Here is a 27,878-nt window from a genome sequence, read left to right as displayed (position 1 = left end):
TTGCCTTCTAGAAAACCAGTCCATCACACTCCTTCCAAGATGACGTCATCCACGTTGTCATCAAGGAACAATGGAAGTCAGCCAGCCAAGGCAGAGATAGCTCGAAGCGTACTCTGACATCAAACATTGATCGTTATATTTTATTGTTGAAAAATCTAACCGAAAATCTGAAAAATGTAATATTCTATGTTTAAAAAAATCGGAAAAAGTGAGCATTATTATGTAACCCACGAGCACTTTTTAAAAAAAAAATAGCATTATTTTAGCACTTTTTTTGGCAAAAAACGAGCACTTCTTTTAGCATTTAATGCTCTTTTACGAGCACTTTCGGTACAAGCCTATTATGTAAGACACCCTGCGAAAGAAATCGAGGCTTAACCGAGCTGAGGCCTGGACGCTGTGCCATCATAAATACCCGACATTTGATAGTGTAGTGACTGGACCAAAAACACACTGACACTTGTGAAAACAAAACTGCGATTGACCCTGTCACGTTTCCGTTAGCGTGTTACATTCCAGGCACTTAGCTTCATTCTCTGCACATCCTGAGTCTGTCAAGTGGTGAAAATTCGAGTATTGAGTGAAATACGCTGGCAAGATGTCCTGCTCACGGTTTAGCGCGGTAGCAGCCATTTTGTGTTGGTTTGGACTGTTCCCCTTTTTAACACAAAGTTCCCCTGGATACGGTATGTTGACGTTTAAAATGTTTTTCTAATTCTTCAACTAGGGATAACTCAATTTGTCTGTTTTCACTACCCTTCACTATTTGTGATTTCATCAAGATCAAGATTACTTCTGTAGTTTTCTACCTTGCATGGCCGACTATATTTTGTTTGATCACGGATTATCAGTCATCTATCAATCAGCTCTTCGTAGCAAATGTTTCTGATCTCGACATAAACTGTTCCCACTTACTGGGGCACAAAAGAAAATCGCCGACAAATGGCAGTATATTAAATTTACATCGACGCAAATCGTAACAAGATACAGTGAAAGGTCGTAAGAGCGCAGATGTGTTAACAGCAAGACAGTTCTTTCTGTGTCGTGTTTATCCCCTGTCCGATCCCTTTTGACTTCCACTGGAGAGATTATTGAGATTATTGAGAGAGCAGACGGGTAGAAGAACTTGGTCGTGTCGCATGTTATGAACACAATTTCACAGTGCGTCAAACAAAGTTTGGTTTAGCGCATTCTAAACTCGCTTCGTTTCTTTTTTTAATTAGTTCTTTTCTAAAAAAAAGTCAATCTTAACTTTATGAATTATCAAATGCAATACACATCGGCTCGTGCAGTATCCAAACAATTCGTAACGTCCATTGTTAATCCGATGAATTTAGTCTGTTAAAAAAAATATATTTACAAAACGGCTTTGACTCTACAATGGTTTTTTGCCCGTCAGCACATCTTATATAAGGATCAAGCATTGACAAGACGCAGACACTAATCATGGAGACACGTTTATAAATATTTTTATAGCCTTTTGCAACTCAATATTCACACCGACCGCATTTTGAATTTGCTGGTTCACAAATTCATACAATTTTCACTTTCAGCAGCTACGCACGTAGCAGGAAATCCGCTTGTTTTCGCTGGCTACAACACGCGTGCTTTTCATGTGAACTCATTTGTCATTAACTTTTATTACCCAATCACAAAACACTTAAGTCACTAATTGACAAACGTCAGCCAAACATCCGGGACCTTTTCATAAGAGCCAAGCATATTTCATTCTTTTCTTTTATTCACTCGTTTAAACCTCTATTCCACTAAAAAAGATTCGAAGCGTGTAAAGCTATGAAAAGTGAAGCTATTAAATATAACACAACATACTCAGATAATAGAAGCGCTCTCTGTTACTGGGATCAGTTGACAAATTGAAAGGTCAGAAAACAATTAATGATAATGTGAAGCATGCCAGAAACACGCTGTTAATTAAGTCGCCGATTAGATTTCTTTGTCTTGTCCTTATTTTGTCGCGGGTATTATCAATTGTAAAAGTAGCTGTCAACAGTGATATAAATTCAGTGTGATTGCAAAGTCCGGTGGCTTTGGCAGTAGTTGTCATGGCAATCATTTGGCGGGAAAGCTGACGTGACTTTTCATTCTAGTGGCGTTATAGCGCATCTTGTGTAGCTACATGTATAAGAAGTTCTGAGGAGGGCAAGGGGGTCTTAAACATCACCACCCTCCTCCTCCTCCACAAACATCTATTTATCTGTAAAGAATCCAAATGTGTCCCAAATTTGATCTATTGCCGTAAGAATTATTGTTCCTTATTTATTTGACAACAGTTTTTGAACACAACAACTACATTTACAAGTTCGTTTTTCCTGAGGACGACATACGAACTTGGTACGAAGCGGAGACGCTTTGTAAAACACAAGAAAACGGTCATTTGACCAGCCTTGTTTCAAACAACGAAATTACTTGGGTGGACGGCATCATTAGAAACATTGTGCGAGATCCAAGGTCAAAAGTCAAGTTTTGGATTGGAGGGAGCGACCGGAGAATTACCGACGTGTGGGATTTTGTGGATGGGCAACCCCTCCGGTACAATGTTGTTCCCTGGGCCCCAGGTCAGCCGGAGAGACCACTACAGCACGTGCATTACGGGTTCTGTGTCAATATGGAGTTTGAAGGCGGCAGCTCGAGATGGTTCGTGGACGACTGTTTTGAGGCATATGGATATATCTGTAAGTCGGAGGGTAGGTTGAAGATCTTTAATATATAAGTTACGGTGAAAGATTTCTTCTACGGAGAAAAATCGTATATCATCATGGGCTCCTCATCTCATACACTAGGGTAAAAGACAAGGTATCATATTTGAAGATATTGATACCCGGGGAGACTCTCGTAGGAAAGAGACGGCGATGCTCGTCGAAAAGTTAAAAAAGAGACGAGACGACTTTAGCCAGCCGAAGAGATCACATTTAAATTTTTTTACATTGTAATTTTTAGAATACACGTTCACTTTTAAACGAGCCCCAGGCTCATTGGTGATATGTGTTTAAATAAAGTACCCTTACTTTACTTACTACTTACTTACTGCGAACAGGCCCCCCAGACCCCAGTGGGGCATAGAGCGAAAAGACGAGCGTGGCTTGGGGCCCCTCCCTCTTACCCTCCTCGACCAGAGGGCCTCACGTGCAAAACCAAAACGAGACCGTTAAGGCTAAAAATATGGGCGTTCTGTCCTGAACGCCTTAAGTGAGACCAAAACCTCTAAACGAGGCGAGCGCGACGAGCATCCCTGTCTTTTTCATGTTGAAAGAGACAGCGATTGATCATATCATCAAAGCATTACCCCGTATTGATCATATTGTCTTGTGTAAATGTTCTATAAAACGAAATTTGTTGATGTAAAGTCGAAACATCTTCGGGTCTTCCTCGGCAATCCTTGTAAATCTTCAACAGTCTTAGAAACTCTCAACCTCGTTCCTCCCAAATTACCAAGGGAAAAGCCCCGGGAACGAGGTTGCAAAAAACTTTGGAAATATTAATTTCTGGAAACGGACTCAAAGATGGCGACTATAGAATTGCTGAGATATTTCGTAGTATAGCACATTCCAGATGGAATTCCCAAGTCAGATTATGTAATTCCCTATCAACTGCAGAAACACGTCTTGCCCCATATCATCCCATATTTATGTTGTTGTGTCTTTGTAGAGCCACCTCCAAGGCTTACACAGAAAAAGAGGTTCGGATACAGTAAGTGTTGTTTGGTGTGAATTTGGAAGTCTTGGTCGTTATTTTGAAGTACTGCTTGACGTTTGGCAAAGGGGTGGATCGCAATAATGTTAGCAGGTCTTAGTAATTATTCTATACACATCTTTTAACCGTCCCGATCACAGTAAGTAAAGAGTAAAAAGGAAACAAAGCAAGGAAATTGAGCGCGTCGTTTACAAGCTCTCCGTGAACGATCACCCCACCCCAGGCCAACTGAACAATATATTAAAACTGGGTCGGCTAATTTTCCTGACACCCGTTACAACGCAGTTCAACAAGTTCTTCGCCACAAAAAACCTTACATAAGAGTGGAGCTAGTAATATTTATTTCAATTTTCAATAAACTTGAAGTTCATAGCAATTGAAATCTACTTATCAGTTTAACACTTACCATTTAAAGCCTTCGATCCTTTTATACAGCACCAAACTGATGCTGATCTAGTGGATCGAGGGCTCAGGGGGCAACATTGCCAGTAAATTGCTCCCAATTTCTGATGAAATTTTTAATAAAAAATTGATTGTTTTACACGCTTTTTTAATTTCAGGCTGGGAATGGGGGAATTACATTTACAAATTTATTCCTTTACCGTGGAATGGCTTAAGTTGGAGTGAGGCCGAGAGATACTGCAAAGAAATGGAAAGAGGTCATCTGCTTAGCATCCGAACTCTGAAAGAGAGCCGATGGGTCACCGACAGAATCCGACAAATTCGTCGGGTTCTCGGCTTCTCTAAGTTTTGGATCGGAGCCTCGGATTTTGGTCATCAGGGAGTGTACGAATGGACCGACAAGAAAAAACCTGTGACCTTCACAAGGTAAGAACAGAGCTGAATAGGAACTTGAACGCGCTATCCTGAATGGCGGAAAAAACGAACGAAAAAAAGAACCAACGAACCAAAAACAGAACGACAGGACGAAAGAACAAACGAAGGAAAGAACGAACGAACGAACGAACGAACGAACGAACGAACGACAGGACGATAGGACAAAAGAACAAACGAAGGAAAGAACGAACGAAGGAAAAAACGAACGAGCGAACGAATGAACGAACGAATGAACGACAGGACGAAAGAACAAACGAACGAAAGAACGAACGAACGAACTAATATAACTTTGGAACATTTTGAAAAGTAAATGTACAAACCAGAAATGTAATTTTTTAGCTATTTGTCATCATTTTGTAGATGGGCGCCCGGTGAACCTTCATTTTTCGCTAAAAATCGCAAAGAGGATTGTGTAGCCATTCATGCTGATCCTGACTGGGGGAAATGGAGCGACGAAAGCTGTGTGATGGAGACGCCTTTCGCTTGTAAAACGAGACGTGAGTACGAAACTAACAACTTGGTAAATGAGTGCAAAAGATGTTTTAATTATCGTGTCACGAGCGTGGGAGAAAGAAAATATCTAGGTCCCCGACGGGAATCGAACCCATGGCCTCCCACACACCGGGCGGGCTCTCTTTCCACTGAGCTACGGAGAGACTTATTGTGTGCAAGGCCATTTTAAGGAGGTTTACGTTTCAAAATTTTTGGGTAAGCAAGAACACTCCACGGTACTGATGGTAAAACTTCATAAACATAAATAGTTGAAACACAAAATAAGTTCTTGTTATTACTCAGCTAATTGTGTTTTCTCAAAGTTAAATTTACAATGTTAAAACTAGTGTTTTCCAACGCAAGTTAGCCTACTGCCGGCGGATCAACGAAGATGGCTTTTAACGCTTAAAACGTCAGATTTTCAAAGTCGTCATGGCATTTCTTTACCTTTATTAACTTAAATAATAATTAACTAAATGTTTCACTTGTCCGGCGACGAAGCTCAGCAGTTTCTTTACAAACTAATAGTTTCTGTTTTTCTTTCTTTTTATTCGTATCCTGTTTCAGTGTGTCTTGGGAAAACAGATTTAGCATTCATTGTAGATTCCTCAGAATCGGTTAGCGAGGGCGACTTTCAAGAAGCCAAGAACTTTGTGTGGGAGGTAATCAGCAACTTTGAAATCTCGGGTAATGACACACGTGTTGGTGTCATCCGCTATTCCACACAAGCCACCGTGATTTTTGACTTTCAGTTCAGTGCTGACAACAACATTCTCCTTCTAAAAGAGACGATCGATAACATCCCGTTTGTCGAGGGAGGGACGAAAACCGAGCGAGCCCTGCAGCTGGCTCCTACGGACCTTTTCTCTACCAAAGGCGGCTCACGACCCGAGGTACCGAAAATTCTCGTTGTGGTGACCGACGGAAAATCAGAGAATGCTCTAGGTGTTGCGCGCGCATCTATGGCGTTGAAACAAAAGCACGTGACCATTCTAGCGGTGGGAATCGGCGAAGAGGTGGACATGGAGGAGTTGCTATTAATGGCGTCAACCGCTGACGATGTGATTAGAGTAAGCACATTCAGTGCTTTGAAGAAACAGGTAGCAGAAATCAGGGATAAAGTTTGTGACGGTGAGTGAAAATATTGCGTTACACATTGCGTTACTACACTCTGGAAAGTTCTGAAAGCAACGCCCCCTCCCTTCGAAAGTAGTACCCCTCCTCTTCGCAAGTTACGGTGTCCGAAAAAGAACTTTACTTTTTGTCTAATTTATTTTTAAACAATGGGGCAAAAGGTGATAACAATTCTGTTCTATATGGCAAAGTGTTCGAGTTTATGTATTTCGAGTACAATATAGAAATTTTGGACCAAAAAGAACTGAAAACATTTTAGTGAAAATCAAGTTTCTCGTCTCGTGATCGCTTCACATTTAAAGATTTCAGCGAAAAGAGAACGTTTTTGTTCTCTGTCTGATTTTACTTAGCAGTAATTTGATTAATTAGGCATTGCTTCTCGAAGAAAGTTTTTAATTAAGCCTAATATTCTTTATAGAAATGTTCGAGAGTCAAAACAGGAAGCAACTTGAAGAAGACGAAAAGCAGAAAAACGAAGAAAATTGACAATGGAAAGTCCTTGGTAAAAAATGACAATGAAAAACTGTTGTAAAAATAATAATGCTTGATAGTCTCTTGTATAAAACTGACGCGACATCTGAACTGTTCTTTTAGTGTTTGTTTTAATTATTTATATGGTATAAGGCCTTTTACAAATAAATCGCTTCCGTTAAATAGAGGGTCTGAATGGGGTTTAGTGTATAGTGTTGTTTTCCCATAATTCTACCTTATTATAGGAATATAACGAAGCATTTTAACAACGCGAACAAAATGTACGCGTAATAAAATTAACGCGAATTGTCGAAAATTTATGTTATCATGCATTTAATTAACGCGAATTCTCGTGTGGTGTGTGCTTACATGCAGATAATTAACGCGATTTTCATGCGTAGTAATTTTTATTGCAACCTGCGCTATTTTAAAGAAAAAACAACAACGTCCAACAACAGAACTTGAGGTATAATACTGATAAATTATACACAACAAAGAATCTTAAACAGACCAAATAGTGACTAATATTAAATGAATGAATACCAGGGATGGAATACATCCCATCCTTGTACTTTCCACTGCCTCTGTTATTCCTGCAGCTTTGACCGAGAAGTAAATGTCGGTTAAACATAACTTTTCCGGAAATAAAGGTGTCGTAAAATAGCAATGCTGGAAAAAAGCGTGATTTTCATTAACAATGACGTAAATTGAGGTACATGAAATTAACGCGAATTTTTGAAATTCGCGTTAATTACATGTATCGTTAATTTTCTATAATAAGGTAAGTGTTTGCTGTTACATTGGACAATTTTTTAATGTTAACTGTTTCTGTTGGAAGGATATTTCGTAAAAAATCCCATTGAAAATTATTATGTGCTCTTCGAAAATTGGATAAAATTACTCATGAACTTAGAGAAAACTTTCGGATTTCTCCTTGAAAATCTTCGGTAGTCTTCGGACAACTTCGGCTGTCTTCGGAAATCTTCGGCAGTCTTCGGCAATATTCGGTAGTCTTCGGAAATCTTCCGGAATGATCGGAAATCGTCGGAAAATGGCCGAAAACCTCTCCATATACTAAACGAAATAATATTGGCCTTTTTGGACCCGTTTTTGTAGCCAAAAAGTGTGTATAATGTTATCGAGGTACCCCCATTCAGACCCTCGATCTAAATAGAATATGCGGGGGGGGGGGGGGGAGTACAAAGTATAGACCAAGCAAAATTGTGTGGATCTTGTCAGGGTTCGGTAGCAGCTATCGCAGGGTCTCACATGAATGGCTCGCTACTCTTCGAGAGAACAAACAACAGGAACAATGACCCTAGCCCCCAAAACAATAGCAGCTGCCAGACCCGGGGGGGGGCACTCAAAAAAGTTTTATACGGGGAGGCTCCGCCCCGAGCTCTGACCCCTTACCCTTTTATATACCATTTTTGACAGAAATTGTTCCTCTTTGGTATACCTTTTACTGGAAAAGGATACCCCTTTCATATACCTAAAAGACATGGCATAGACTTAGAACAGGACGCTTTCTTGTCATTTTCACGTAGCGCTTAATAAATTACAATAATACAGCCGTACATTGCGTCTTCTCGAAATATTTTAATTGAAGGCCCTTTTAAATACCTAAATGACAGATTTCCATACCCTTTCATATACAAAAACGTGTGAAATCCCTACCCTTTCATATGCCTTAAGCCTGAAAAAGGTACCCCTTTCGGGCGGAGCCTCCCCGTATAGGCCATTATAGGGTGTACCCCTCCCCCCCCCCCCCCCGGGGCTGCCAGACTAGAGGACCAGTAGAATTACAAGCTTACGAGAGTGGCTACACTACTAAGAATTGGACATGATTTTTAATATAAAAAGTCTCTGCAAAAGTGGACAAACACCGACCTTTAGGCAAATTTATTGAAGACAACACAACACAAACAGAATGACAAGAAAAACATAACCACAACAGTTTTAGAGAACGTTGCGATCTACAACGCCACGACCTTTTTCTTCGATCAAAATGCTACATTTCGAGACTGCAAATTTACAGTAAATTGTATCACTTGTTGCACGCGTATTCTGGCAGGAACACACACAGGCAGCTTGGCAGGCTAACTAAATCTTAATTCTCTTGCTTTTACGCTCCTCCCCCCCCTTAAGTTCAGAATCAGTCAACACGTGGATCAGTAAATGATCATAAAACAATTCAAGATCACGTTTTTAACAGTGAGGGCGGTGTTAACTTCGTCCTGTGTAAGGTGCAAGAGTTATTCGATTCATGAAAGGCAAATCTTTAGTACTGCTAACTATCAAGATTCCATTACTCATGTGCGAGTCTTTTCCGTTCCATAATAAATAAATGAAAAGTTCTCTATTTGGTTCATTGACGCGTTTTAAAACTCATATTCACAATACAGTCATTACAGCGCACTCTAAAAAGGAACAATTTATCAACTTCTCGATCGCAATTCATTTCTTAAACTAATCTTGTGCAACTAAGGAAAATGCGCGCTATTAAATGCTAACATTGTTTAATTCTAAGGCTCACGATCACAATGTGAATTATTTTTCCACTGCTCTAAATATTTAAATTTCTGAATTTTTTAAGCGTACTCTGACAGCGACTTTCCACATTCACTGCAAAACTTGTCTCCAGCCTTGCTCGAAAATCCACAATGCCTACAGAACTTGGAACCCGGATGAGACGCCCCAGTCCTCTGCTGCGCGGAATTGTGCGGAAGAAGCGCTGTTGTACCAGGCCTGTTGAAGAAATACCCCGCTACTACTGGAAACTGGAATCTATCCGCCATTGAGGGGCTAAGTTCTGGCGGGCTGCAGGAATGGACAGGCTGAAACGCACTTGGTGTACCTGGGCTCTTGTCACTCGGACTCTTCAGCGATTGCGCTTGCGCGGACAGAGGTCCCGGATAAACATACGGTGGAGATTTTGCAATGGGAGAGAACGCTGAATTACTGCTTCCGTTGCAGGATATAAGCGGACCAGATCCGTAACCTCTAAGGGGCAGTGGTAGAGTGAACGGTCTGGGGCTGTTCTCAGGAAGAAGAGATTCAATAGCTTTGACCACGTCTTCTTCACAAGCGCCAAGGATGAGCTCTAGAATAGCCTTACTCTGGTGAGGGAAGATGCGCTGAAGCAGTTCTAAAGAGGATTTGAATGTCTCGGTCTCTTTTCTGTGGGGGGAGAGGCGTGGCACTTTTGGGCGCTCGTACTCGGGCTCTTTTTCTTCGTCGCTGGCCGATCTTTTACGGTTATCTTCGGCATCTGAAAATCGTTCCTCTTCAAAGCTGATCGGGCTCACTGGCTCTTCCTTAATTTTGACCTCGTACGCGTCGATGGATTTTGGTGTAGTTTGCTTCGGTGTTTCCTTTTTTGCTTCTTTTTCGGCTTCTGAACAAAAGAAGAGAGAAAACGTAGCTGCGATTAATATAGCGTTTTTAATGACTGTCCTAGAGCCAAAACTAAACCAATTTCAATTAAAACAATAACATATGGTCTTAATGAACCACCATATTCTCCTAACTAGCAATTAAACAAAAGCATGGTAAACACTCAGGAGAATTGATCTTTCAAATCAGGATGAAAGGGTTAAAGAAACGTGGTGATGAGCATTCCAGATGGGATCTGAAATTATACTTATTTAATAGCTCGGTAAAGATGGCAACTCCCCAATGATAAATGTTTAAAGCAATGCTTTTTCATGTTTTTTCCTAGTCACTAAATCTTTCATCAGTCTAGCCTGCGTGGCCGGCGTTCAAAGGAGAAGGAGAAGGGAAGTTCGAGCGCGAAGCGCGAGGTGCGAGGAGAGAGCACGAAGCGCGGTCGGAGAAGGGGGGGTTCCCCTTCCCCACTTCCCCGATCGCGCTCGAACTCCCCTTCTCCTTCCCCTTTGAGCGCCGGCCACGCAGGCTACTTTCATTCAAGACCATTTACCATACAAGACCAAGACCAACTTTAACCGCCTTGTAACTGCCAAAATCGATCATGCTGTATGTTTTTTCTTTTACTCGACCGAAGATAATTTTCAAATTCGAAAGCCACAACTCGATGGTCATAGAAGAGGCATTTCGAAATCGTATTAAACATCAGAAACAATTTGACGCCCGCTACAACGAAACCAGCTGAACAGCTAAGCAATTGAAAATGGCTTTTGATTTTGTTTTCATTCGTTTTACTAATCGAATGATATGAAAGAGAAAAAAGTATACAAACAGCAAGCGACCAGCTGGTAGATTAACGCTTAAATTCAACGATCAGCTTAATATTTCTCCCAACTTTCTTCCATACATTTGCTGTAATTCTGCTTGGAGAATTTAGTTTTAAGTCCAGGCGTCTTTGTACTAATTAAAATGTTACTGACTTGGTGGAGCGAAATAGTGTTGCGTGTGTCGCTGTTTATTTTAGCGGGTTTAGTTTCAGAGCTGGGTCAATTAAAATATCAAATTCGAGAAACAAAAATCATTCATAGGATGTTAATGGAGTCGAAAAATTGAGCAGGCAATTACCAATAAGCACAAAAATGAAACCAGATTATCATCACAAATAAAACCATTTTAAGTCTTGCCAGAAAAAATTAAAGAATAAAAAAAAGCTAAGGGTTAGCATTTTTCCCCAATCAAGCGAGCTAGTTTTCTACAGGAGTAAACTTGCATGCCGCCATTTATTTTAGAATTAGCCTTTTTTGGAGGGCGGGACAACTTTAAACGACTTCCAGCAAAGAAGAAAACAATTTCCATTTGGCTGAACTGAATTGACGCAAATAAATGCAAATTGAGTAGACGCAGACAGAGTGTTTTGGTTACCTGGCGACCGAAACATTCTTTGCAGAATCTTGCTAACAGAAGAGAAAAAAACTTCTTCTCAATATTGATTGCATCGTTTATTTGTTTCCGAATAAGAGCTTCGCAATTAGAAAATGTAACCTTCATTGTGGCGCCTTCCGTCTTGTCAAATATTCAAGACTCGGCCTTTCGCAGGTTTTGCTGCGCTCTCTCACGGGTTTTCAACATTGTAATGGTTTCACTAAAAACTCAAAAATCTAAAAAAAAAAATTCGCCTAGTATGGTGCTAGGAACATGTAGAGAATTTTCGCTCTTAATTCACGGGTATTTATATGTATTTTTTTATTGAAATGCGCGATCATTTTGGCTTGATTTAAGGTCCTATCTTTGTTACATATAAAAACCAAAACTAAGTCGAAAACGCGCTGTGAAGAAAATATCAAACACGGAGCGAAAAGCTTTTGGCTAGATTATTCATTGAATGGCAAATTTGACTGAACACTCAAGCCTGTTGAAAAATCGATTTATCAATCCAACAAATTATCTCGCAAAAGCTTTTTAAGTGTACATTTCCATCGCTTGGAGCTAAAAGGAATATTTAACTAATGTGTGTACCGAAATTGGTTTTAAAGTGAGCAAGCAATTTTTTGTTAGCGAAAACGAAAGTAGAGAGAGAATTAATGAAAAAAAGTTATCGAAAACGAAATTAATTTAGACCATTACATTCGGGTGTCAATGCTTTGCGCATGAAAGCTCTTTCTGTAAGTGCCAAGAAATTTCATTGATGCAGACCTTTTGTAAGCGGCTTTCATCCTTGAAAGAAAACATTTTTGTTCCAGTTTGGGACACAATGGCAAATTTAAGACATGGCGGAATTTCTGTCGGAAGCTTTTGCGCCAACACTTGCGGAGAGAAAATATACGGCGAAACTTCATGGCACAGAAATGTTTCAAACAGTAGTTTAGTTTGTTCTATCAAGTTGAAAACACAATACTGGACAAAATGCACTGATTTACAATAGAGAGGAACAAGGGCTAATTAGATCTTATGTTAACCATGTCTGCATATTTTACTCATCAATATTAAACGCTGGCAAGGTCCACGGAAATTGAACGGATTCCTTTCACGCCAATTTTACTCCGTGCGCAACCAGAAAAATAACCTTGTCACAATTTGATAAAAGAGAGCGATAAGCCTTGAATAAACGGCGCGCTAAAGTTTCCTGAGATGAAACGTTCCAATGTTTGTCTTGGAGGCGTGTAATTGACAAGTTAAGAAACTACAAACATATATCAATTTGCTACATGTTATAAATTGTACCCGCCGGCCACAGTTTTCAGCAAACGACCGGAAAGTCGCAAATAATTCGCGAATTCCTAATGCGCGGTGCGGCGTGTACGTTCATACGACTAAGTTTCGCGACTAGATAGAAAAAATGGCGTAAAACGCACCGCGTTTACGGTTGACTTACCGTGTACGGCTACCTGCCGGAATGGAAGTACTGCCGGAGTTTCGTCTGAACAAGTCCTAGGAACACCATTAAACTGTGGCACTGCGCTTACAAGGGGGGCAATATAAGACGGGGCCTTCTTTACTATCTGTGCTCGCATGCTCTCTTCCTGGGTCTGTTGACGCCTTAGAGCCACTTGCGCTGCCATGACGCGCTGTCTCTCAGCGATCAGCGTGCACTGAGCACAGTTGCAATCTCGCCACCTACAATATCTCTTATGTCCCTTTAACCACGACACCACACCGTGGTTTCGGCACCGAGCGCACTTTGGCATCCTCGGGGGCTTCCGCTCAGAGAAGGACTGTTGCATCACGAAAGAGGTGTCTGCCATGACTCGTCAACGCACACTTGAAAATCTCTTGAAGTCGAGGAGCTGTTGTCGCACAGAGCACTCAACACGGAGTGTAGTAGCTCTTGACGCGACTAAAAGTGACTGACGGGTCCCTTTTGTTCAATTTATTTTTTGCATTCAAAAAATTCAAGAGCCTTTGTTTACAAGCGACACGATTGGCCCAACGTCCAAATAGTTTCTGTGTGCCTTGTCAGGCCTTCTTTAGTCGTGTAAACAACTGAGCCCGCTCCTCACCCAAATTAGTTTAAACTCTCAAAGGAATTTATTATCAATTAATGGAAACGCAGTTTCTCATACAAGCAATAATCAAATGCGATTTGAGTGTTTCAAATATCCCGTCAATAGACTCAATGTACAGCACTCCTCCCTTAAACACGAACTAAAGCGTTTCCGAGCAACTTTAAGCCGTGACCCTTTTAGCGGTGGAGTTAGGAATCGCATAAGTTATTCTACGCGTCGCGCCGGTCCATATCATTTAGCTACAGTGTTACATTTGCGTTATTGCCTAACCCAGAAAGCTGCATAATAAGACCACATACTTTGCTTATTGTTTTCCCGTCTAATTGCCAAACAATGAATAATTCAAAACATCAAACAAAGCCCCAGAAACTGGATACCGAGTAGCTAATTGTGTGCGGATACAATGGCGGATTGAATTTGTCATTTCTCTATGGAATTCATGGCTCAGATCATTGTGGGCAAAGTGAAAGTTCAGGGTCGCTAGTACACGAAACGTAAATATGCTTTCACGACGCTGGGAAGCGAAAAACAAATCGCCTAAAGACAAGAACTGATCGTACGAGAAAACTTTGTCGCGAAATTGAAGTGGAAAGTGGACAGCCAAAAGAGCGCTTTTTTCGAACGTCTGCCTAATAAGCACCTTCTATTTTCGTCCATTATTTTGGAATCCCGGTTGTCGATGAATAAGTCGCGTTGTAATAAAGAACAAAGCCACTGAATATACATGAGTGTCTGGTTGAAAATTAGCTAGAAACAAACCTTTAAAATGGCAAACATTTCACTCTCGAATTATTCGCTTGCACGTTTCATAAGAAAAAGTTGTGTGTTCAGGTGAACCCGCAAAAAGTTTTATGTGCGATTGATAAAGATCGTTAACCTTGAAATATCCTTTTCTCCGTTTAAACAAATAATTGTACTATTGTTTAATTTCCTTTTAATTAAGCTCCTGGCAAAATTACCTTGGGCAATATTTGAATATGAGTGCGAAATAAGTTTCTTTGACGCAAAATCGACGAAATATTCGCCCTCTAATGGAGTGAATAACATACAATTCGGCACCGGCTTTCGATCACGAAAATATAATTCAGACAATTCACTCTTTCAAAATTCAATACAGCCAAACACTGCATCAATATCCATTCAACTAGGCAAGTTAAAATGTGTTTGCTTGGAGGAAACTTTCATTTCGGTAATCGAATTTTGACACGAATTGCTTCCGAAAAGGCTTCAATTCGAAAGCCACACACGCAAAAAGTACTCAAATATGAAAATTACTTGCCGAATTGTTTTCAGATGTACTGAAAACAAATGAACTTATTCATAATCTCTTTTATGACATGCCTTTTACTATTCTTACTTTAAAGCGGCTAAAAGAAAAGACTAATCCACACAACAAGAAATTAATCTTCAACAAGGACGAAACATGTCTGAATATCCAAATGCAAAATGGTGGCGTATTATTGCTAAGACCCAGGCTGGCAACCTGTCCGGTATTGCACAAGCAGTCTACAAGCCATTAATATTTCTGTGTCAGTTCGCTTTCAAAGTTTTCTTTTAGAAGAGCGTTACCTAGGCAATTAAATGTTATTCCAACTAATCTCAAAAGAAAAAGCCTTTTTCTGGTGAAATGAGACAATGACGGGCACGAAGTGAAATTTTCTATACAAATGTCCAGCCCTAGGCCGGATTTTAGTGTTATTGATTCTATCCTTGAAAGTAAGTTTAAGTTGATTGTCAAAGTATATAGGATTTCCGCAATTAAAAAGCGTAGTTTAAAACGATTGGACGAACATAAGCCATTAATGTTAGTATTAAATTAACGGCTTTGTCTAAAAGCTCTTTTCCAAGTTTCCATTTTTACAACAGCCCATTTCTTTTTCAAAAAGTTTAAACACGACAAAGCGATGCTTACAGTTTTAAAATGCACCAGTTCTTTTCACATGTTGTTTATCTGAATATTACCTGTTACCAAATATACTGACCGCATTCTTAAAACACGGTGTTCGGAATAAATTTGACGGGGCTTGCTTTATTTTGTCCAAGCTCTGACAAACCAGACTTAGGTGATGTATACACCGATCAGACACAGAAAGACGATTTGTTACTTTTTCACTACACTAAAAGTGTGACCTTTATATATAAGAAACACGAATGAGTAATACAAAGGTCATATTTGCATGGCCGTGCTAGATAACATGCAGACATGCCATATCGTTCGAAAACAAACAGAATACACAGGAAATAAGTCTCATTTCAAATATTGCAATTATGTTTAGGTAACATTTAACGATGGAAAGTCGATCTGAATTCTTCGATGCTTTTTTATATCTCGTTTTAAATCAAACAAAATAGACATCGTGTTATAACTAGAACATGGTAAAAACAATAACATGTACAATACGTAGAAAAAATTACAAGCACACAACATATAAACGTGTATATAACAACTCCGTCGACAAAGTAGCTTCCAAAAAAACAACTCATTAACTTTGACAAACTCTTCTTGGTAATTTTATATGTAAGGAAGGAAGATTTGAATTTATTTTGGCATTGCTACAGGAAGCTCAAAAACATGATTGCGAGGATCATTACAATATGCCGGCATGTTTTTTAGCTTGGTTTAATTACTTTGCTTGCCTTACGTTCTTATCTATGTTGTAAAATACGTATGTACAAGTGGGATCAATAGAAGGTGTCCATTTTAACGAACGATCGACGAGGCCGGGTTCGCATTTAAAGGCAAATCATGTCAATAATGTCAGGTTTAGTTGCTTTATTGATAAAAAATGGTTATTCAGAACATCAACAGTGAGGATTTTAACTCAGCTAGCGTCCATGTTCAGTGCACAGCAGATGCCGTGCCGCTAGAAGGCTATTGTGTAGACTGTTCACAACTCTTGATTTTTTGGTATTTTCTCTTTAATTGAACGTGGGCCTGAAAGAATCGCGAGAGAACTGGACGCCAGCATAAAACCCCCTCCCGCTTCGCTCGTTGTTTCCTTGTTGTTTTCGTGGATTGAAAAATAGAGAGCCTTTGAACAGTATATTTATTGTGAAGAGAATAGCAGTAAGTGACACATGAGCAAAAGCTTTCAACTTTCCTTCTAACCAAACTGGCTGAACTAGTCAGTGTTAAATAAAATAAAAAATAAGTATGTTTATAGTGGTCATGCACTTAGCTTCATATCTCAACGAGATAGCTAGTTTACAGGCATGCCACTGAAACAGAGGAAACAAATAATTTTAAATAAACATAACAAGGTTAAAAATCCCAACTTGCAGGAGGCAGGCCAGCTGGCTATATACAGTGTTGCTATTAAGTTGGAGATCCGCGGGTACTTCAAGGTCATGTTAAAACACTGCGTACAACTACTGTAAATAGTGCCCATATCAGGAAATATTTACTGATATTTCTTAACTAGCCGGGTTTAAAATGCGTCAGCCAGCTGCGGTACGTAGAAAAGTGTTAACGGGTGTTCGTATAAAAGCGGGTTTAGAAGAAACTGTATGAGCTTTCAGTCGGGGCCAAGAAACGTTTTCGTAATAACCATGTGTTAAGAGGGTGTCCATAAAGTCAGGTTCCACTGAGAGATAAATTCAATAGTTTTTCCGTCGCCATGTTGGCTTTGTCCTTTATCACATGATCTGCTCCTCAGCATCGATCCAGCTAGGCGCAAAATTATTATTTTTTTAATTTCATTTTATTTTTTTATTACTGTTTTTGAAGTGCCCACCACCTGCGTAATGTATGTCCTTTTTATCTTAATGCGCGATATTGTCTTGCTCTCTTGTTTTGTCGCTATGGCATAAGCAATTGAACGCGCCAAAAACAAGTTTACGGTTTAAGCTTCCGATTTGGCATTCAAATGTGTAGTAAACGCTGTTATGTTTACCGATGTGTTAAAATAGATGGTTAATGAGACCGCCCGCACACTGCCGTCTAATTTCTTAGTTTTGAAAGAGTAAGTGAATAATTTGTTTCCACTATACATCTTCATTTAATTGCTTCCTTGCACAGTTATATTCAGAACGGAATTAACGTCGTTGAAGTGTGCAAAATTTCCTGACTGATTGTGCTACTTGACAAACCCTGAGATAATACCTAGAAATGGACAATGATAATAGAAAACATGAACATAAGAGAAATAATTATAAATATGTTCAGTTGTCGATTTCGGGCGACAGCAAGAACAGATCTAGAAATACGCTGTGTTTTTTTTGCAAAAGCAAACTCGCCATGGCTGCTTGGGAAACTGTTTTATTTACTATCTTCAACTGCTTGTCGTTGGTTATTGGTAGTTGTGCTAATTTCCTGGTGATTGTTTCGTCCCTGATGTTTATCTCTGTTCGAGATATAGAAGGGACCAGTTTTTTCCTGGTTAGTTTATCTGTGGCTGATTTCCTTCTCTGTGCAGTTTACCAACCGTTGATGGTTATTCGCTTCAATCACCCCGACCAAACCCAGTCTTACCTGCTAAGCATGTCGTTCTTTGGTTATAGTTTAATGACTGCCTCTTTAAATGGATTATTGGCAGTGAGCTTCGATCGCTTTGTAGTAATATATTTGCCATTTAAGTACATTACCTGGATGAATGAGACAAACGTTGCACTGCTGATCTCAATTTCATGGGTGGTAGCACTTGCAATAGGGATATTAAACTTAAGTAACAATTTTGGTGCAAAAGTCATTGCTCACTTGTACACCACCATAATAATCGTGGTTGTTCCTATTCTCTATGGAGTCATTTACAAGGAGGCCAGAAAGCAAGCTCGACGCATCATTGATCAGTCCATGCCAGCGACGATGCAGTTTCCGAATCGACACCACCTGACAGATAGAGCCACAAGAGGGATAGGACTAGTGTTGATAACAACACTTGTATGTTGGTTGCCAATGATCCTGTTTCCAGCGTTTTCATCAACCCTGAAAAGCAATGAAGACATTTTAAGAGCGGTCTTGTGGTGCCTCACTGCTTCGTGTGTCAACTCATGCATCAATCCCTTCATCTACTTTTACAAGTTCTCGAAATTTCGGCGCAACGTTCGAAAGTTATTCCAAAAAATTAAGAGAAATGTTTGCGGCTGTTTTCCGGTCAACAGGCGCAGCGACAGAGTCAACCCGATAGCACAAGATCCACAACAAATGGAAACATCTAGGCGAGTTGCTTGGACGATGGATGAGGCCACAACAGGTTGATCGTAAAATCGTTTTTCCCATACGTTATTAAGAACTTTATTCTTCACCGGGAGTGACCTTTCAAATTCCCAGATACGACGATGGAAGTGCGCTTGCTCGCCAAAAAAATGAAACTGATTAGAAGTATCGTAAAAAATGTTGCTGTTAATCATCGTGGTAGAGTACAATTGGTTCGGTATAAAGATTTTTCTTTTATTTATGTATTTAAAACTATTTCATAAACTGATTTGAACCTTTAAGTTGCTGTATGCATTAAGAATGTTCGCACAAAAATAAATTGATAGTCCAGTCCCTGAACTCCCTCTTCCTCGCAACCCCTTTAAGGGCGCGCGGAAGGGAGAGTTCAGGGACTGGACTGCTTGGACGATGGAAGCTGGCCACAACATCGTGATTGTATTATTATTTTTAATAATTTTTTATTTATCCATTTACTTGAACTTTTAACTGTTATAACTTAAGTTTTGTTTGTCTTCGTAATCTGGAATATGCGACACATGCGACATATACAGTTCCGTGTTCAAGAGTCTCTTGCGGTGTTACGTTCTCGCTTGCCAGTTGCTTATCCATAAATCCATAAAAAAATATTTAATCATAATGCCGGTCGAATTCAAAATGGAAATAAGAGTAAAAAAATTTGACAAGAAAATTTGATGCCATTGAAATTTCATGTAATTAGCGAATTTATCCGTGATTTCATAACAAACGGCTTGTTAAAAGAATTGTAAATTTGGGACGCTAGTGTACAGCAACTTTTGCTAAAAAGCGGTCAGTAGGGCTGATTTTGGCCGGTTTTTAAATACTTGGAATTTGTTCTTATTAACTGGAAACTGAGTTAAATAGATACTCTGTTCGTGAAGCCGATTTTTTCCCAATTTTTTTCGTCGCCATGTTGGTTTTGTTGTTTTATCACATGAACTTATTCTCGTCATCGATCCAGCTATTATTTTTTCTTTATTTTAGCGCTATATAAATTAAATTATTATTATTATTTCTGAATGGCAGTAATAATTGAGGCGGAGATTTGATATTTTCAACTTGTAGTTACCACGTATTTGTTTTACAGCAAGGCGCCCAAATGTGTGACCACTTTTAATTTATTCACATTCTTTCGTGCAGATTTAATCCAATCAAAAGCCGTGGATAGCTTGCAGTTGACTTCTGATTGGATTAAATCTGCACGAAAGAATGTGAATAAATTAAAAGTGGTCACACATTTGGGCGCTTTGCTGTAATGCTAGTTCTGAGAATTTTCCGATCTAAATTGCTCGTCAAAAAATGGCGCTCAACACTGGCTGTCGTCGTATGAAACCACTAGCCGAGATCAGAGGTATTGTCTGGCACAGGGTGCTGGGTTAATACGGGTTAATTACCTCTCGACCAGTGGTTCTACCTTTTGATTCTGTTAATCAGATCCCAGTTTGTAACCATTTAAATGAAAGCTATTGAGCAGTACTTTCATGTGGTACTGTTTATTATGCTGTACAAGGTGGTTCTTACTTGTAAGTCTGTGGATGAAGCCCTAGTGTGTGGCCATTCAAATGAAAGCTACTGAATAGTACTTTCATGTGGTGCTGTTTTATAAGTCGGATCTAACTTTTAAGCCTGTACAGTAGAATTTGCTTTGCTTAGTTCAGTTCAGTTCGTATTTCTTATTTTAGTTTTTTTTGTGTGAAATAGCGCGACCCAAGCGCCTTAATTTTAATGAATTTGGGTGAACAGAGATTGTTACTATATAGGGCATACGCCCTATTAACTTCTACAGATACACGGCTAAAACGGACGGTTGACTTAGTTGAAAAGGCAGTCGTTTCCAAATCGAGGACGTAAGAGAAGTTGTAAAAGAACATTGAATAGTATTCTATTTTTGCTGGCTTGAAGCTAAACCCCTGGGGATTTCTGGAGCTTTGGAGCGGGTGAGCCCAAAACCCTTACGATTATATTTAGTGTAAAGGAGTCCAGCAGTATGAGTCGGCAGGGCAGTCCGAGATTGTGTCCAGTTTTAAATCACTATATTTTATTCTGGCCGACTTGCATTTCTTCATGCTTCCACCACAACTGGTGCGAATTCTTCAGGTTCACTTTCAAAATCCCAGTTGAATCTTTTCGTCAAATGCTGCCGAAATCGTCTTGCCTTGTCTACTAGCTTTTTATCAACAGTTGTTGAACTCTCCAGGTTGGAGAAAAACACCTAAGATGAAGCAAACAAATAAGGAATGAGTCCATTTATAGAATATTTTCAAATGGATGGCTTTTTTGAAAATGAGGCGAAAGCAAATTGCGAATAGCGTATTAATAACATTTTCATGCAACATTACCCTGCTCAATATTGCGGAATACCGTTAGCCGAGAGTTCTAGGCAACTCTCGGCTAAGAATAAAGTGATTCCCAACCTCGTTCCCAGGGTCTCTCTGTCCTCGCTATGGGGGACGGGGACATTCTCGTCCCCATAGCCCTTATCGCTACTCTTAGCCGGCAAAGCCTTGGCACAAGAAACAAAGGGCTTTGGGGACATAAGATTTTTGACTCAATTCGAATTCTTTTGATTGGCTGTTTAAAACAAAGAACTCTTGAACGGAAGTAAAAAACGCAACGACTCTCTCAAACATTCTTTTGAAACATAGCCTGCAGGCACACTCCCAAGTCAGGTAGAGGCCCTGCCGGCTGAGAGAAACAAAAACGGCTATGGGGACAAGAATGGGACAGGGAAAGAGAGACCATGGGAACGAGGTTGAGTGATTCCCTCCTTGTGAACCTAAGTTTGTTTGCTGAATGTTGGCAGATATTAAACGAAGTGTATTTACGCATGCTTTAGATTCACCTGTAAAGTCGTGGTCAGGAAATTGTTTCTTGACACAATATCCACAAAGAAATCTTTTGGAATTTCTAGCACTTGAAAATGCAGGACACCTGGGTAACAAAAGCAAAAGTAATTATGGGGTTAGCTTGCAGAACACCATTCAGCTGCTGGGTCTGCTTCAACTCCTCGCCAGATCTTGACGAGGATTCCAAGGGCGGACTCCAGTGACTAAGAATATTACTAGCCCCCCCCCCCCCCCCCCCCCCCAGAGGTGTGGGTGTTAGTTCATTCCCCATCAACCTAAGCACTCTGACATGCCTCGGCCTTTAGTTGATAGCATAAACTTTAAACTTTGGAGTGGGGTTTTTCTGTCAATTGTTTGTTTTGGCCTTCACTTTGGACTTTGATTCACTTCCAATTCTACAAGTTGCTAGTTTAGAGAAAAAAAATTAAATAAAATCATAGATTAGTGTTAATTGACTTTCAAACAACTGGGCCAGCTGGATGGACAGAGACACTGTGAGAGTAAAGTTGATTAAAGTGTCTTGCCTAAGAACACATCACAGTGACCCAGGCCAGGTCTTGAACAGCAATCTGCTAGAACTGTTCCTGGACTCTCTTGCCTTGCAGATTTCGTAAATAAATTTTCAAACGACGCTCTTGAATCTGATGGACTTTCAAATACCACAGCACAGAATCGACAGTGGTCATTGAATTCGTTTTCCTTCTTTTTTCGACCCGTTTTGAACTCTTTGTAGGAGTTGCGGACATTTTCACGCTAAATCACTACTGTCCCGAGGTGAGATTTTCTATTTTGCACAAAAATACTTGCGCTTCCGGAGTCCCGGGAAACAGAAATTCCTGCGTGTCTAAGAAGCGCGTGCTGCGTTCTGATTGGTTAACGTACTAACAGTTAACTGACAGTTACTAAATTGGATTACCGGAAAATTGGTGGGAGTTATGCAAAATACCGGGTTCTTACGGCAGGCGTTCCCTCTTCCCCCTTCTTTTCCCCTCTCCCTTTCCCTCCCCTTTTTACGCCTGCCACGCAGGCTAGGTCTTGAACCTGGACCCCTTGCTCAATCCAGAATCCCAAAAAAACAACTAACCATTAGCCCACCATGCCTTCCAGCTAGCCAGTGCAATCAATTACCAATTGGACTGTCTCCTAGCTGGATGACATATTAATAGTTTCTTTCATTCTGGTATTGATCAAAATGGAATATAACTACCTACCTATAAGAGCATCAAATATGTCAACATATTTTGACAAAGCTTCATCGCAGCTACACAGCAGATTGAAAAGTTTTTTCCAGTGCTCAAATGCATCATACACTGTCCAAAAATTCAACAATCAGCTGTATTAGTAACACTTGCAAAATGGGACGTGGATTACTAAAGACTCTCGCCATGCATGTTGGCAGTTCTAAAACATCATTTCAATTTGTAAAAAATTGGTCTATGGGCTGATTGGAGCCTTTTGGGAGTGACCTAAGACAAGCCAGTAGGGGGAACCAAAAACGCCCTGCAATAAATTTTGATGCCTTGCACATGGTTCCAGAAAATGTCTAGACTGTCCACAGCCCTCTTTTGTTTCGTATTTTTTCGATCGAATGAGCACAGGGAAAAAAAGGCGAGAGAACTGGATGTCAGCGCAAAACGGTAGGCGCTCCTGTCCCTTTCCGCTCCCCTGCCCTTCACGTTCACGCTCACTCCGCTCGCCAATTCTTCCACTTTTTTTGTGTCTAAAAATTAGTGGTGCTAGCTTTCCTGGCAAAGTTTGCCGCATTCAGAACATTTACAGAACTATGTATTGTAAGAATTATGTTGGATAGAAAAACTAATGTTGCGGTAAAACAATCACTTTGAACTGCAAAGCATCACTTTTGATGGTGAGAAATTTCCAAGTTTGTTTTAGAGTTGCTTTGTAGTGCTGTTTTAAGTTTAATAGAATTCCTTGAATAAGCGCCGCATAGAGACTGCAGCACTTATTCAGGGGCGGTGCTTATTAACTTTATTGTCCCAAATGAGGCGCTTATTTGAGGAAATACAGAAGGGAAGTACACTGAATTTGTTGTGTTCGATATTTTAAAGCAAATAATATATGAGCCAACAAGGAACTTGACCAAAACCTACAATAAAATTTATTATACAGCCTTCATGGCACCTGTAGTTCAGTAGCTTTTGTATAAAATGCCTACCTTGGCCAACCAAGAAACACACGAAGGCAAACTGCAGTTCACCAAGAATTTCCTTTCTGTCTTGAATAAAAGAAGCACAAAGAAGATAAGGGATCAGCATTTGACACAATGACCCAAGCCATGGCACGGACCTGCTAGCTAGTCTGCTGGATCCAGACGTACAAGAAGTACAGACACAATCCTGAGTTTTGTGAGTGATTAGTTTTAAAACGAGGCACAGATGAGAATATAAGAAAAATCAAAACCCTTGACTGATCTCAGAAATTCACCAGTTCCTTAAATTGGAACAGACCAAGTTTTCTTTTGTGTTGTGTGTATACGATTGATGGACTAGCTCACCTTTCATGCCGCTTATTAAGCCACCAAGTGCATAACTGCTGTCCATACTGTACTTGCTAATTTCCACAGGTGACGCACCTTCTGGATATTTCTGTTTGGGAAACTCAGAGAATCTGATCATAGTTTCCTGATTCTGTGAAAGTGAAATGGTTTCCGCAGACGCTGAAACCTTTCCTCTTGTGTGCGAAGGTTCTTGTGCTAGCTCAGTAACAGAGGATATCTTTTTGCATACAGGCTGAACTCTTTCTAATAAATCTTCAGTTAAATGATTGGTCAGTGAGACCCATTTTTTAAAGTGTTCATATGGATAAGGACCAAGAAAGGAATCCATATCTTTTAAACCTTAAAAAACGAAAACAGAAAAAACTTTTTAATGAGGGACCTGAATGAGTAAAACGAGAACTGGGTTTTAGGCAAAATTTCACTGGCAAAATGGGGTTTCGGGTGAACGGAGTTGAACAGAGGTGAACAGAGTTAAACAGAGGTGAACGGAGTTGAACAGAGGTGAACGGAGAGACTGTAGGCTCCCATGCATCTAAATACAACTTGTGGGAGGCAACTCATACTGGGAATCACTAACAAAATAACAATAGAACTAGGACTGGGATTTGGAAAATTGGGAAAACAATAGACTGGGAAATGGGATTTTATACCCCCTCCAGCACCCTTGTTTAAGGATGAGTGTCAGTGAGAGTTGGTGAGAGTTCAAGCCCTTACTTTCATTTTATGGGCTGATGACATGGCTCAAATATTGACTGCCTTCTGGTCATCTGGGAAAACATATAATAATATTTATAATAACAGGCAAACATGCAACTGCTGAGGGCAAGCAAAATTTAAGAGCTGCTTGTCTGAAAGGCAAGCTGGAGTTCAAGTTTTTTTACAAGCCCTGTAACGATAGTCAATCAATATTGTGGTGGTTGAAGACAACTTTTGAATCTAGAAGATTGCCAATTTTGTGTTAAGGTACCTCTTCTTGACCCCAAAAGTGGATAAAAGAAATGGCACCCCACCTATTAAAATAAGTATGAGAACAAGTTTGCTTATTTGTCAAATCTTGCCAAACTTTCGACGACCTCTGGCTTAATACAAGAGAGGTATCAGGTGACAGGGTCCCCTATACTTTTTACGTGAAGTGTGATTGAGGCTATTCATAAAGAGATACAGGGGACCCTGAGGTGAGGGTGGGGACTGAACCAGGGCTACCATTGTTAGGTGTGGCCAAAGTTTCAGAGTGTTACTGCTAATAAGTTTTGAACTAAAAATAATAAAAAGGTAAAGTGAAGGTCGACAAGAGCACAAAAGGGAATATGCCAGGGGGTGGGGGAGGGAGGGGGAACTCTGATAAGCTCATACTTGCAGTACTGTGCAACATTTCTGGTACACATTCATAATGGGCCATTCCATTTAATATCCGCACCCCCCCTATTGAGGGTTTTTGGTCTCACTCCCCTCGGAAATAACATTTGAAGACCCCTTCAGATTTTTTTGATCAAAGTGCCGACACATACCCCCCTTCAGAAAAATGAAAAGATCAAAGGCTCCGACATGGTTACCCCCTCAGAAATAACTGCTGGAGACCCCCCCCTCCCCCTAGGATTTCCAACCCTCAATAGGGGTGGGGGGGGGTGCGGATATTAAATGGAATGGCCCAATATGTTTGCATGCATATGTTTGGGGAGCAATGCAAATTGCTGCAGTGATTGAAAAACGGAACGATTGGAAAAGCTTTCAAAATTTTCTTACATACTGTAATTTAGACCCTTCTACCTATTATCAAAATGTTTCAACAACATATCATGATCAGTGGGTTCTTAAGAAATGTATAAATAAGTGGAAAAAGAAATCAAGAGACACCCGGCGATATCAATCAATGAAAATCAATCATTGATTGCAATCAATATAATCAATAGTTATCAATAATAATCCATTGATTATTATTGATTGGTTCAACCAATCAATAAAAATCGATACTCACTCGCCAAATAGTCTTAATTGCTATTGATTATTATTGATTTTCATAGATAATCAATAACTGATTATGCAACTTTATGGCACGTTGTAGTGTGGACGTGCATCATAAATCAAGGGCATATTTAAACATCAAGGGTGATTCAATAGCCCAATTTCGATATATTAAAATTCAGCCAAAAACAATAGACCTCAGGACGAGGCTCCGGGGACTAAACTACAGTGGAACCCCGATATAACGATCTTCGATATAACAATATTCCCGATATAACGATGAATATGTTATGTCCCGGCAATAGTAAAATGTATGGGACGGAACCCCGATATAACGATTCCTCGATATAACAATATAATTTTACTGCCCCCGTGGCATATCGTTATATCGGGGTTCCACTGTATAGAGTTTGTGGAGTTTAATTCCCTGGAGCCTCGTTGTGATGTCTATTGTTTTAGGCTGAATTTTAAAATATCGAAATTGGGCTATTGCACACATTTTTCCTTGCATGCCGACCAGGACTGAAGAAAGTAGAAATTGACAGTAAAACACAAGTTCTTATTTTGAGAAAATCAAACGTTTTAGTAAGCTTTTAATAGTAAACTGTAGTAAACATGCTACAAATTTGAAACCTTTGATTTGTAATAACATGAAGCTCGCAACAAATAAAGTTTAGTGAATGATTTGTCAATTCACAAGGTGCATTTACTTAAAAATAAATAACAAATTTCTTAATCAATAAAAACAATATTAATCAATAATAATCAATGATAATCAATAAAAATCGATACTCACTCAACTTTTAGGCATTGATTTTTATTGATTTCCAATACCAATCAATTAATTGTTATTGATTGTTATTGATTATTATTGATTTTATTGATTATTGGTTTTCATTGATTGATATTGCCGGGAGAGACAGTAAGGGAGGAGTGACTGTTGATACCTTTTCTGTATTTATCTTTTTCTTCTTCGTCAGCGTCTACCTCAACCACCTCTTCACATGAGGCATCCCACCTCATCACAAACACATCTTGCCGCTTGGAATACAAGAACATCCCTGTTCTAGGCGCGCTTTGTCCTCCTCTGTTTACTGCGCTATAGTATATGAAATGAAGTCCAGGAGGTATCATTTTGATTCCCCTAAAGCGAGGACCAACGTTCCATGAAAAGTAGTCAATTCCAAATTCTGTGCCTTCGGGAACATCCAAAACTATCAAAGTTGCTCCCTCGGCGTGTAGGCGCTTGGCAACTTCGGGATCCATTTCAGCCATCATTAACGGCTTTATACGTGTGAATGAATGATGAGATCGTTCCACAAGTTTAAAAGCTGAATACTTAGCGAGTTTTACCACAGAACAGAGCCCAAATCGAATCGTACGAAAAACGTCGAACGTCCGCCATGTTGACCGAGATGTAATCTGGACTCTAGAGCCCAGACTCCGTATCAACATGGGCCAAAAAGTTGCCAAAAAGTGGGCTGGGAAGGGATGGGGTGGGTGGGTCGGAGGCTGTCGAAGGCAGGGAAAAAGGGGTGGGGAAATAACGGAAAAATAAAAAATATTGAAACGAGGGCCAAGAATTATTTAAAAGGATAAAAAGAGAATTAACTTCCCTTAATGAATGGCTGCCAACAAAAGAGAAACAATAAAGTATAATAAATTTAAATGATTTTTTGTTTTTTTCTTGCTGTGCAGGATTTTTTTTTACAATTTTTTTCTACTTTTAATTATTTTTTGTTACTTAAATGCCACCTGGATAGCATAGTTTGCACAGCCAGCAAAGGTCTTGGAATGAAAATAACGAAATAAAACTGCTTTGGCAAAAAGTCTGAAATGCTGAT

General features: G+C 39.8%; 4 protein-coding genes across 5 annotated transcripts; 2 read left to right on the top strand and 2 right to left on the bottom strand.

The window, feature by feature from the left end:
* The first annotated feature begins 401 nt into the window (after positions 1 to 401).
* Positions 402 to 6,756, top strand: LOC144636755 (vitrin-like). Its single transcript, XM_078495951.1, has 7 exons — positions 402 to 686; positions 2,292 to 2,705; positions 3,667 to 3,708; positions 4,272 to 4,539; positions 4,909 to 5,045; positions 5,608 to 6,171; positions 6,593 to 6,756. Exons 1-7 carry the CDS (start codon positions 599 to 601, stop codon positions 6,658 to 6,660), a joined length of 1,581 nt encoding a protein of 526 aa, XP_078352077.1. The 5' UTR covers positions 402 to 598; the 3' UTR covers positions 6,661 to 6,756.
* A 1,415-nt stretch (positions 6,757 to 8,171) lies between these two features.
* On the bottom strand, positions 8,172 to 13,448 carry LOC144636770 (doublesex- and mab-3-related transcription factor A2-like). Its single transcript, XM_078495964.1, has 2 exons — positions 12,905 to 13,448; positions 8,172 to 10,042 (listed from the first exon to the last, which is right to left on the bottom strand). Exons 1-2 carry the CDS (start codon positions 13,272 to 13,274, stop codon positions 9,237 to 9,239), a joined length of 1,176 nt encoding a protein of 391 aa, XP_078352090.1. The 5' UTR covers positions 13,275 to 13,448; the 3' UTR covers positions 8,172 to 9,236.
* A 4,072-nt stretch (positions 13,449 to 17,520) lies between these two features.
* LOC144636774 (adenosine receptor A1-like) lies at positions 17,521 to 18,834 on the top strand. Its single transcript, XM_078495973.1, has one exon. It carries the CDS (start codon positions 17,644 to 17,646, stop codon positions 18,730 to 18,732), a length of 1,089 nt encoding a protein of 362 aa, XP_078352099.1. The 5' UTR covers positions 17,521 to 17,643; the 3' UTR covers positions 18,733 to 18,834.
* Positions 18,835 to 20,162: 1,328 nt separating this feature from the next.
* LOC144636769 (protein AAR2 homolog) lies at positions 20,163 to 27,490 on the bottom strand. 2 transcript variants are annotated; one of them, XM_078495963.1, is made up of 6 exons: positions 26,982 to 27,489; positions 24,070 to 24,411; positions 23,731 to 23,790; positions 22,766 to 22,864; positions 21,551 to 21,639; positions 20,163 to 20,920 (listed from the first exon to the last, which is right to left on the bottom strand). In XM_078495963.1, the coding sequence occupies exons 1-6, from the start codon at positions 27,487 to 27,489 to the stop codon at positions 20,771 to 20,773; spliced, it is 1,248 nt and encodes a 415-aa protein (XP_078352089.1). In that variant the 3' UTR covers positions 20,163 to 20,770. The 2 variants fall into 2 exon arrangements, 1 of the variants encoding a protein (XP_078352089.1); XR_013567618.1 differs by having other exon boundaries at positions 20,884 to 20,920; positions 23,731 to 23,786; positions 26,982 to 27,490.
* Between the last annotated feature and the right edge of the window lie 388 nt (positions 27,491 to 27,878).

The sequence above is a fragment of the Oculina patagonica genome, chromosome 13, assembly GCF_052425735.1.
Source record: "Oculina patagonica isolate OP01 chromosome 13, crgOcupat, whole genome shotgun sequence".
Lineage (NCBI taxonomy): Eukaryota > Metazoa > Cnidaria > Anthozoa > Scleractinia > Oculinidae > Oculina > Oculina patagonica.
The sequence above is the reverse complement of the archived record's forward strand: the minus strand, read 5'-3'. Positions and strand labels throughout refer to the sequence as shown.

Coding starts and splice junctions, on each gene's coding strand:
- LOC144636755 (XM_078495951.1), top strand. CDS start 599: ATGTCCTGCTCACGGTTTAGCGCGGTAGCAGCCATTTTGTGTTGGTTT. Junction 4,540..4,908: donor AAACCTGTGACCTTCACAAG/GTAAGAACAGAG, acceptor ATCATTTTGTAG/ATGGGCGCCCGGTGAACCTT. Junction 5,046..5,607: donor TTTCGCTTGTAAAACGAGAC/GTGAGTACGAAA, acceptor ATCCTGTTTCAG/TGTGTCTTGGGAAAACAGAT.
- LOC144636770 (XM_078495964.1), bottom strand. CDS start 13,274: ATGGCAGACACCTCTTTCGTGATGCAACAGTCCTTCTCTGAGCGGAAG. Junction 10,043..12,904: donor CCGGCAGGTAGCCGTACACG/GTAAGTCAACCG, acceptor TCTTTTGTTCAG/AAGCCGAAAAAGAAGCAAAA.
- LOC144636774 (XM_078495973.1), top strand. CDS start 17,644: ATGGACAATGATAATAGAAAACATGAACATAAGAGAAATAATTATAAA.
- LOC144636769 (XM_078495963.1), bottom strand. CDS start 27,489: ATGTTGATACGGAGTCTGGGCTCTAGAGTCCAGATTACATCTCGGTCA. Junction 23,791..24,069: donor CTTAATAAGCGGCATGAAAG/GTGAGCTAGTCC, acceptor CTTTTATTCAAG/ACAGAAAGGAAATTCTTGGT. Junction 21,640..22,765: donor CATATTTGATGCTCTTATAG/GTAGGTAGTTAT, acceptor TTTGTTACCCAG/GTGTCCTGCATTTTCAAGTG.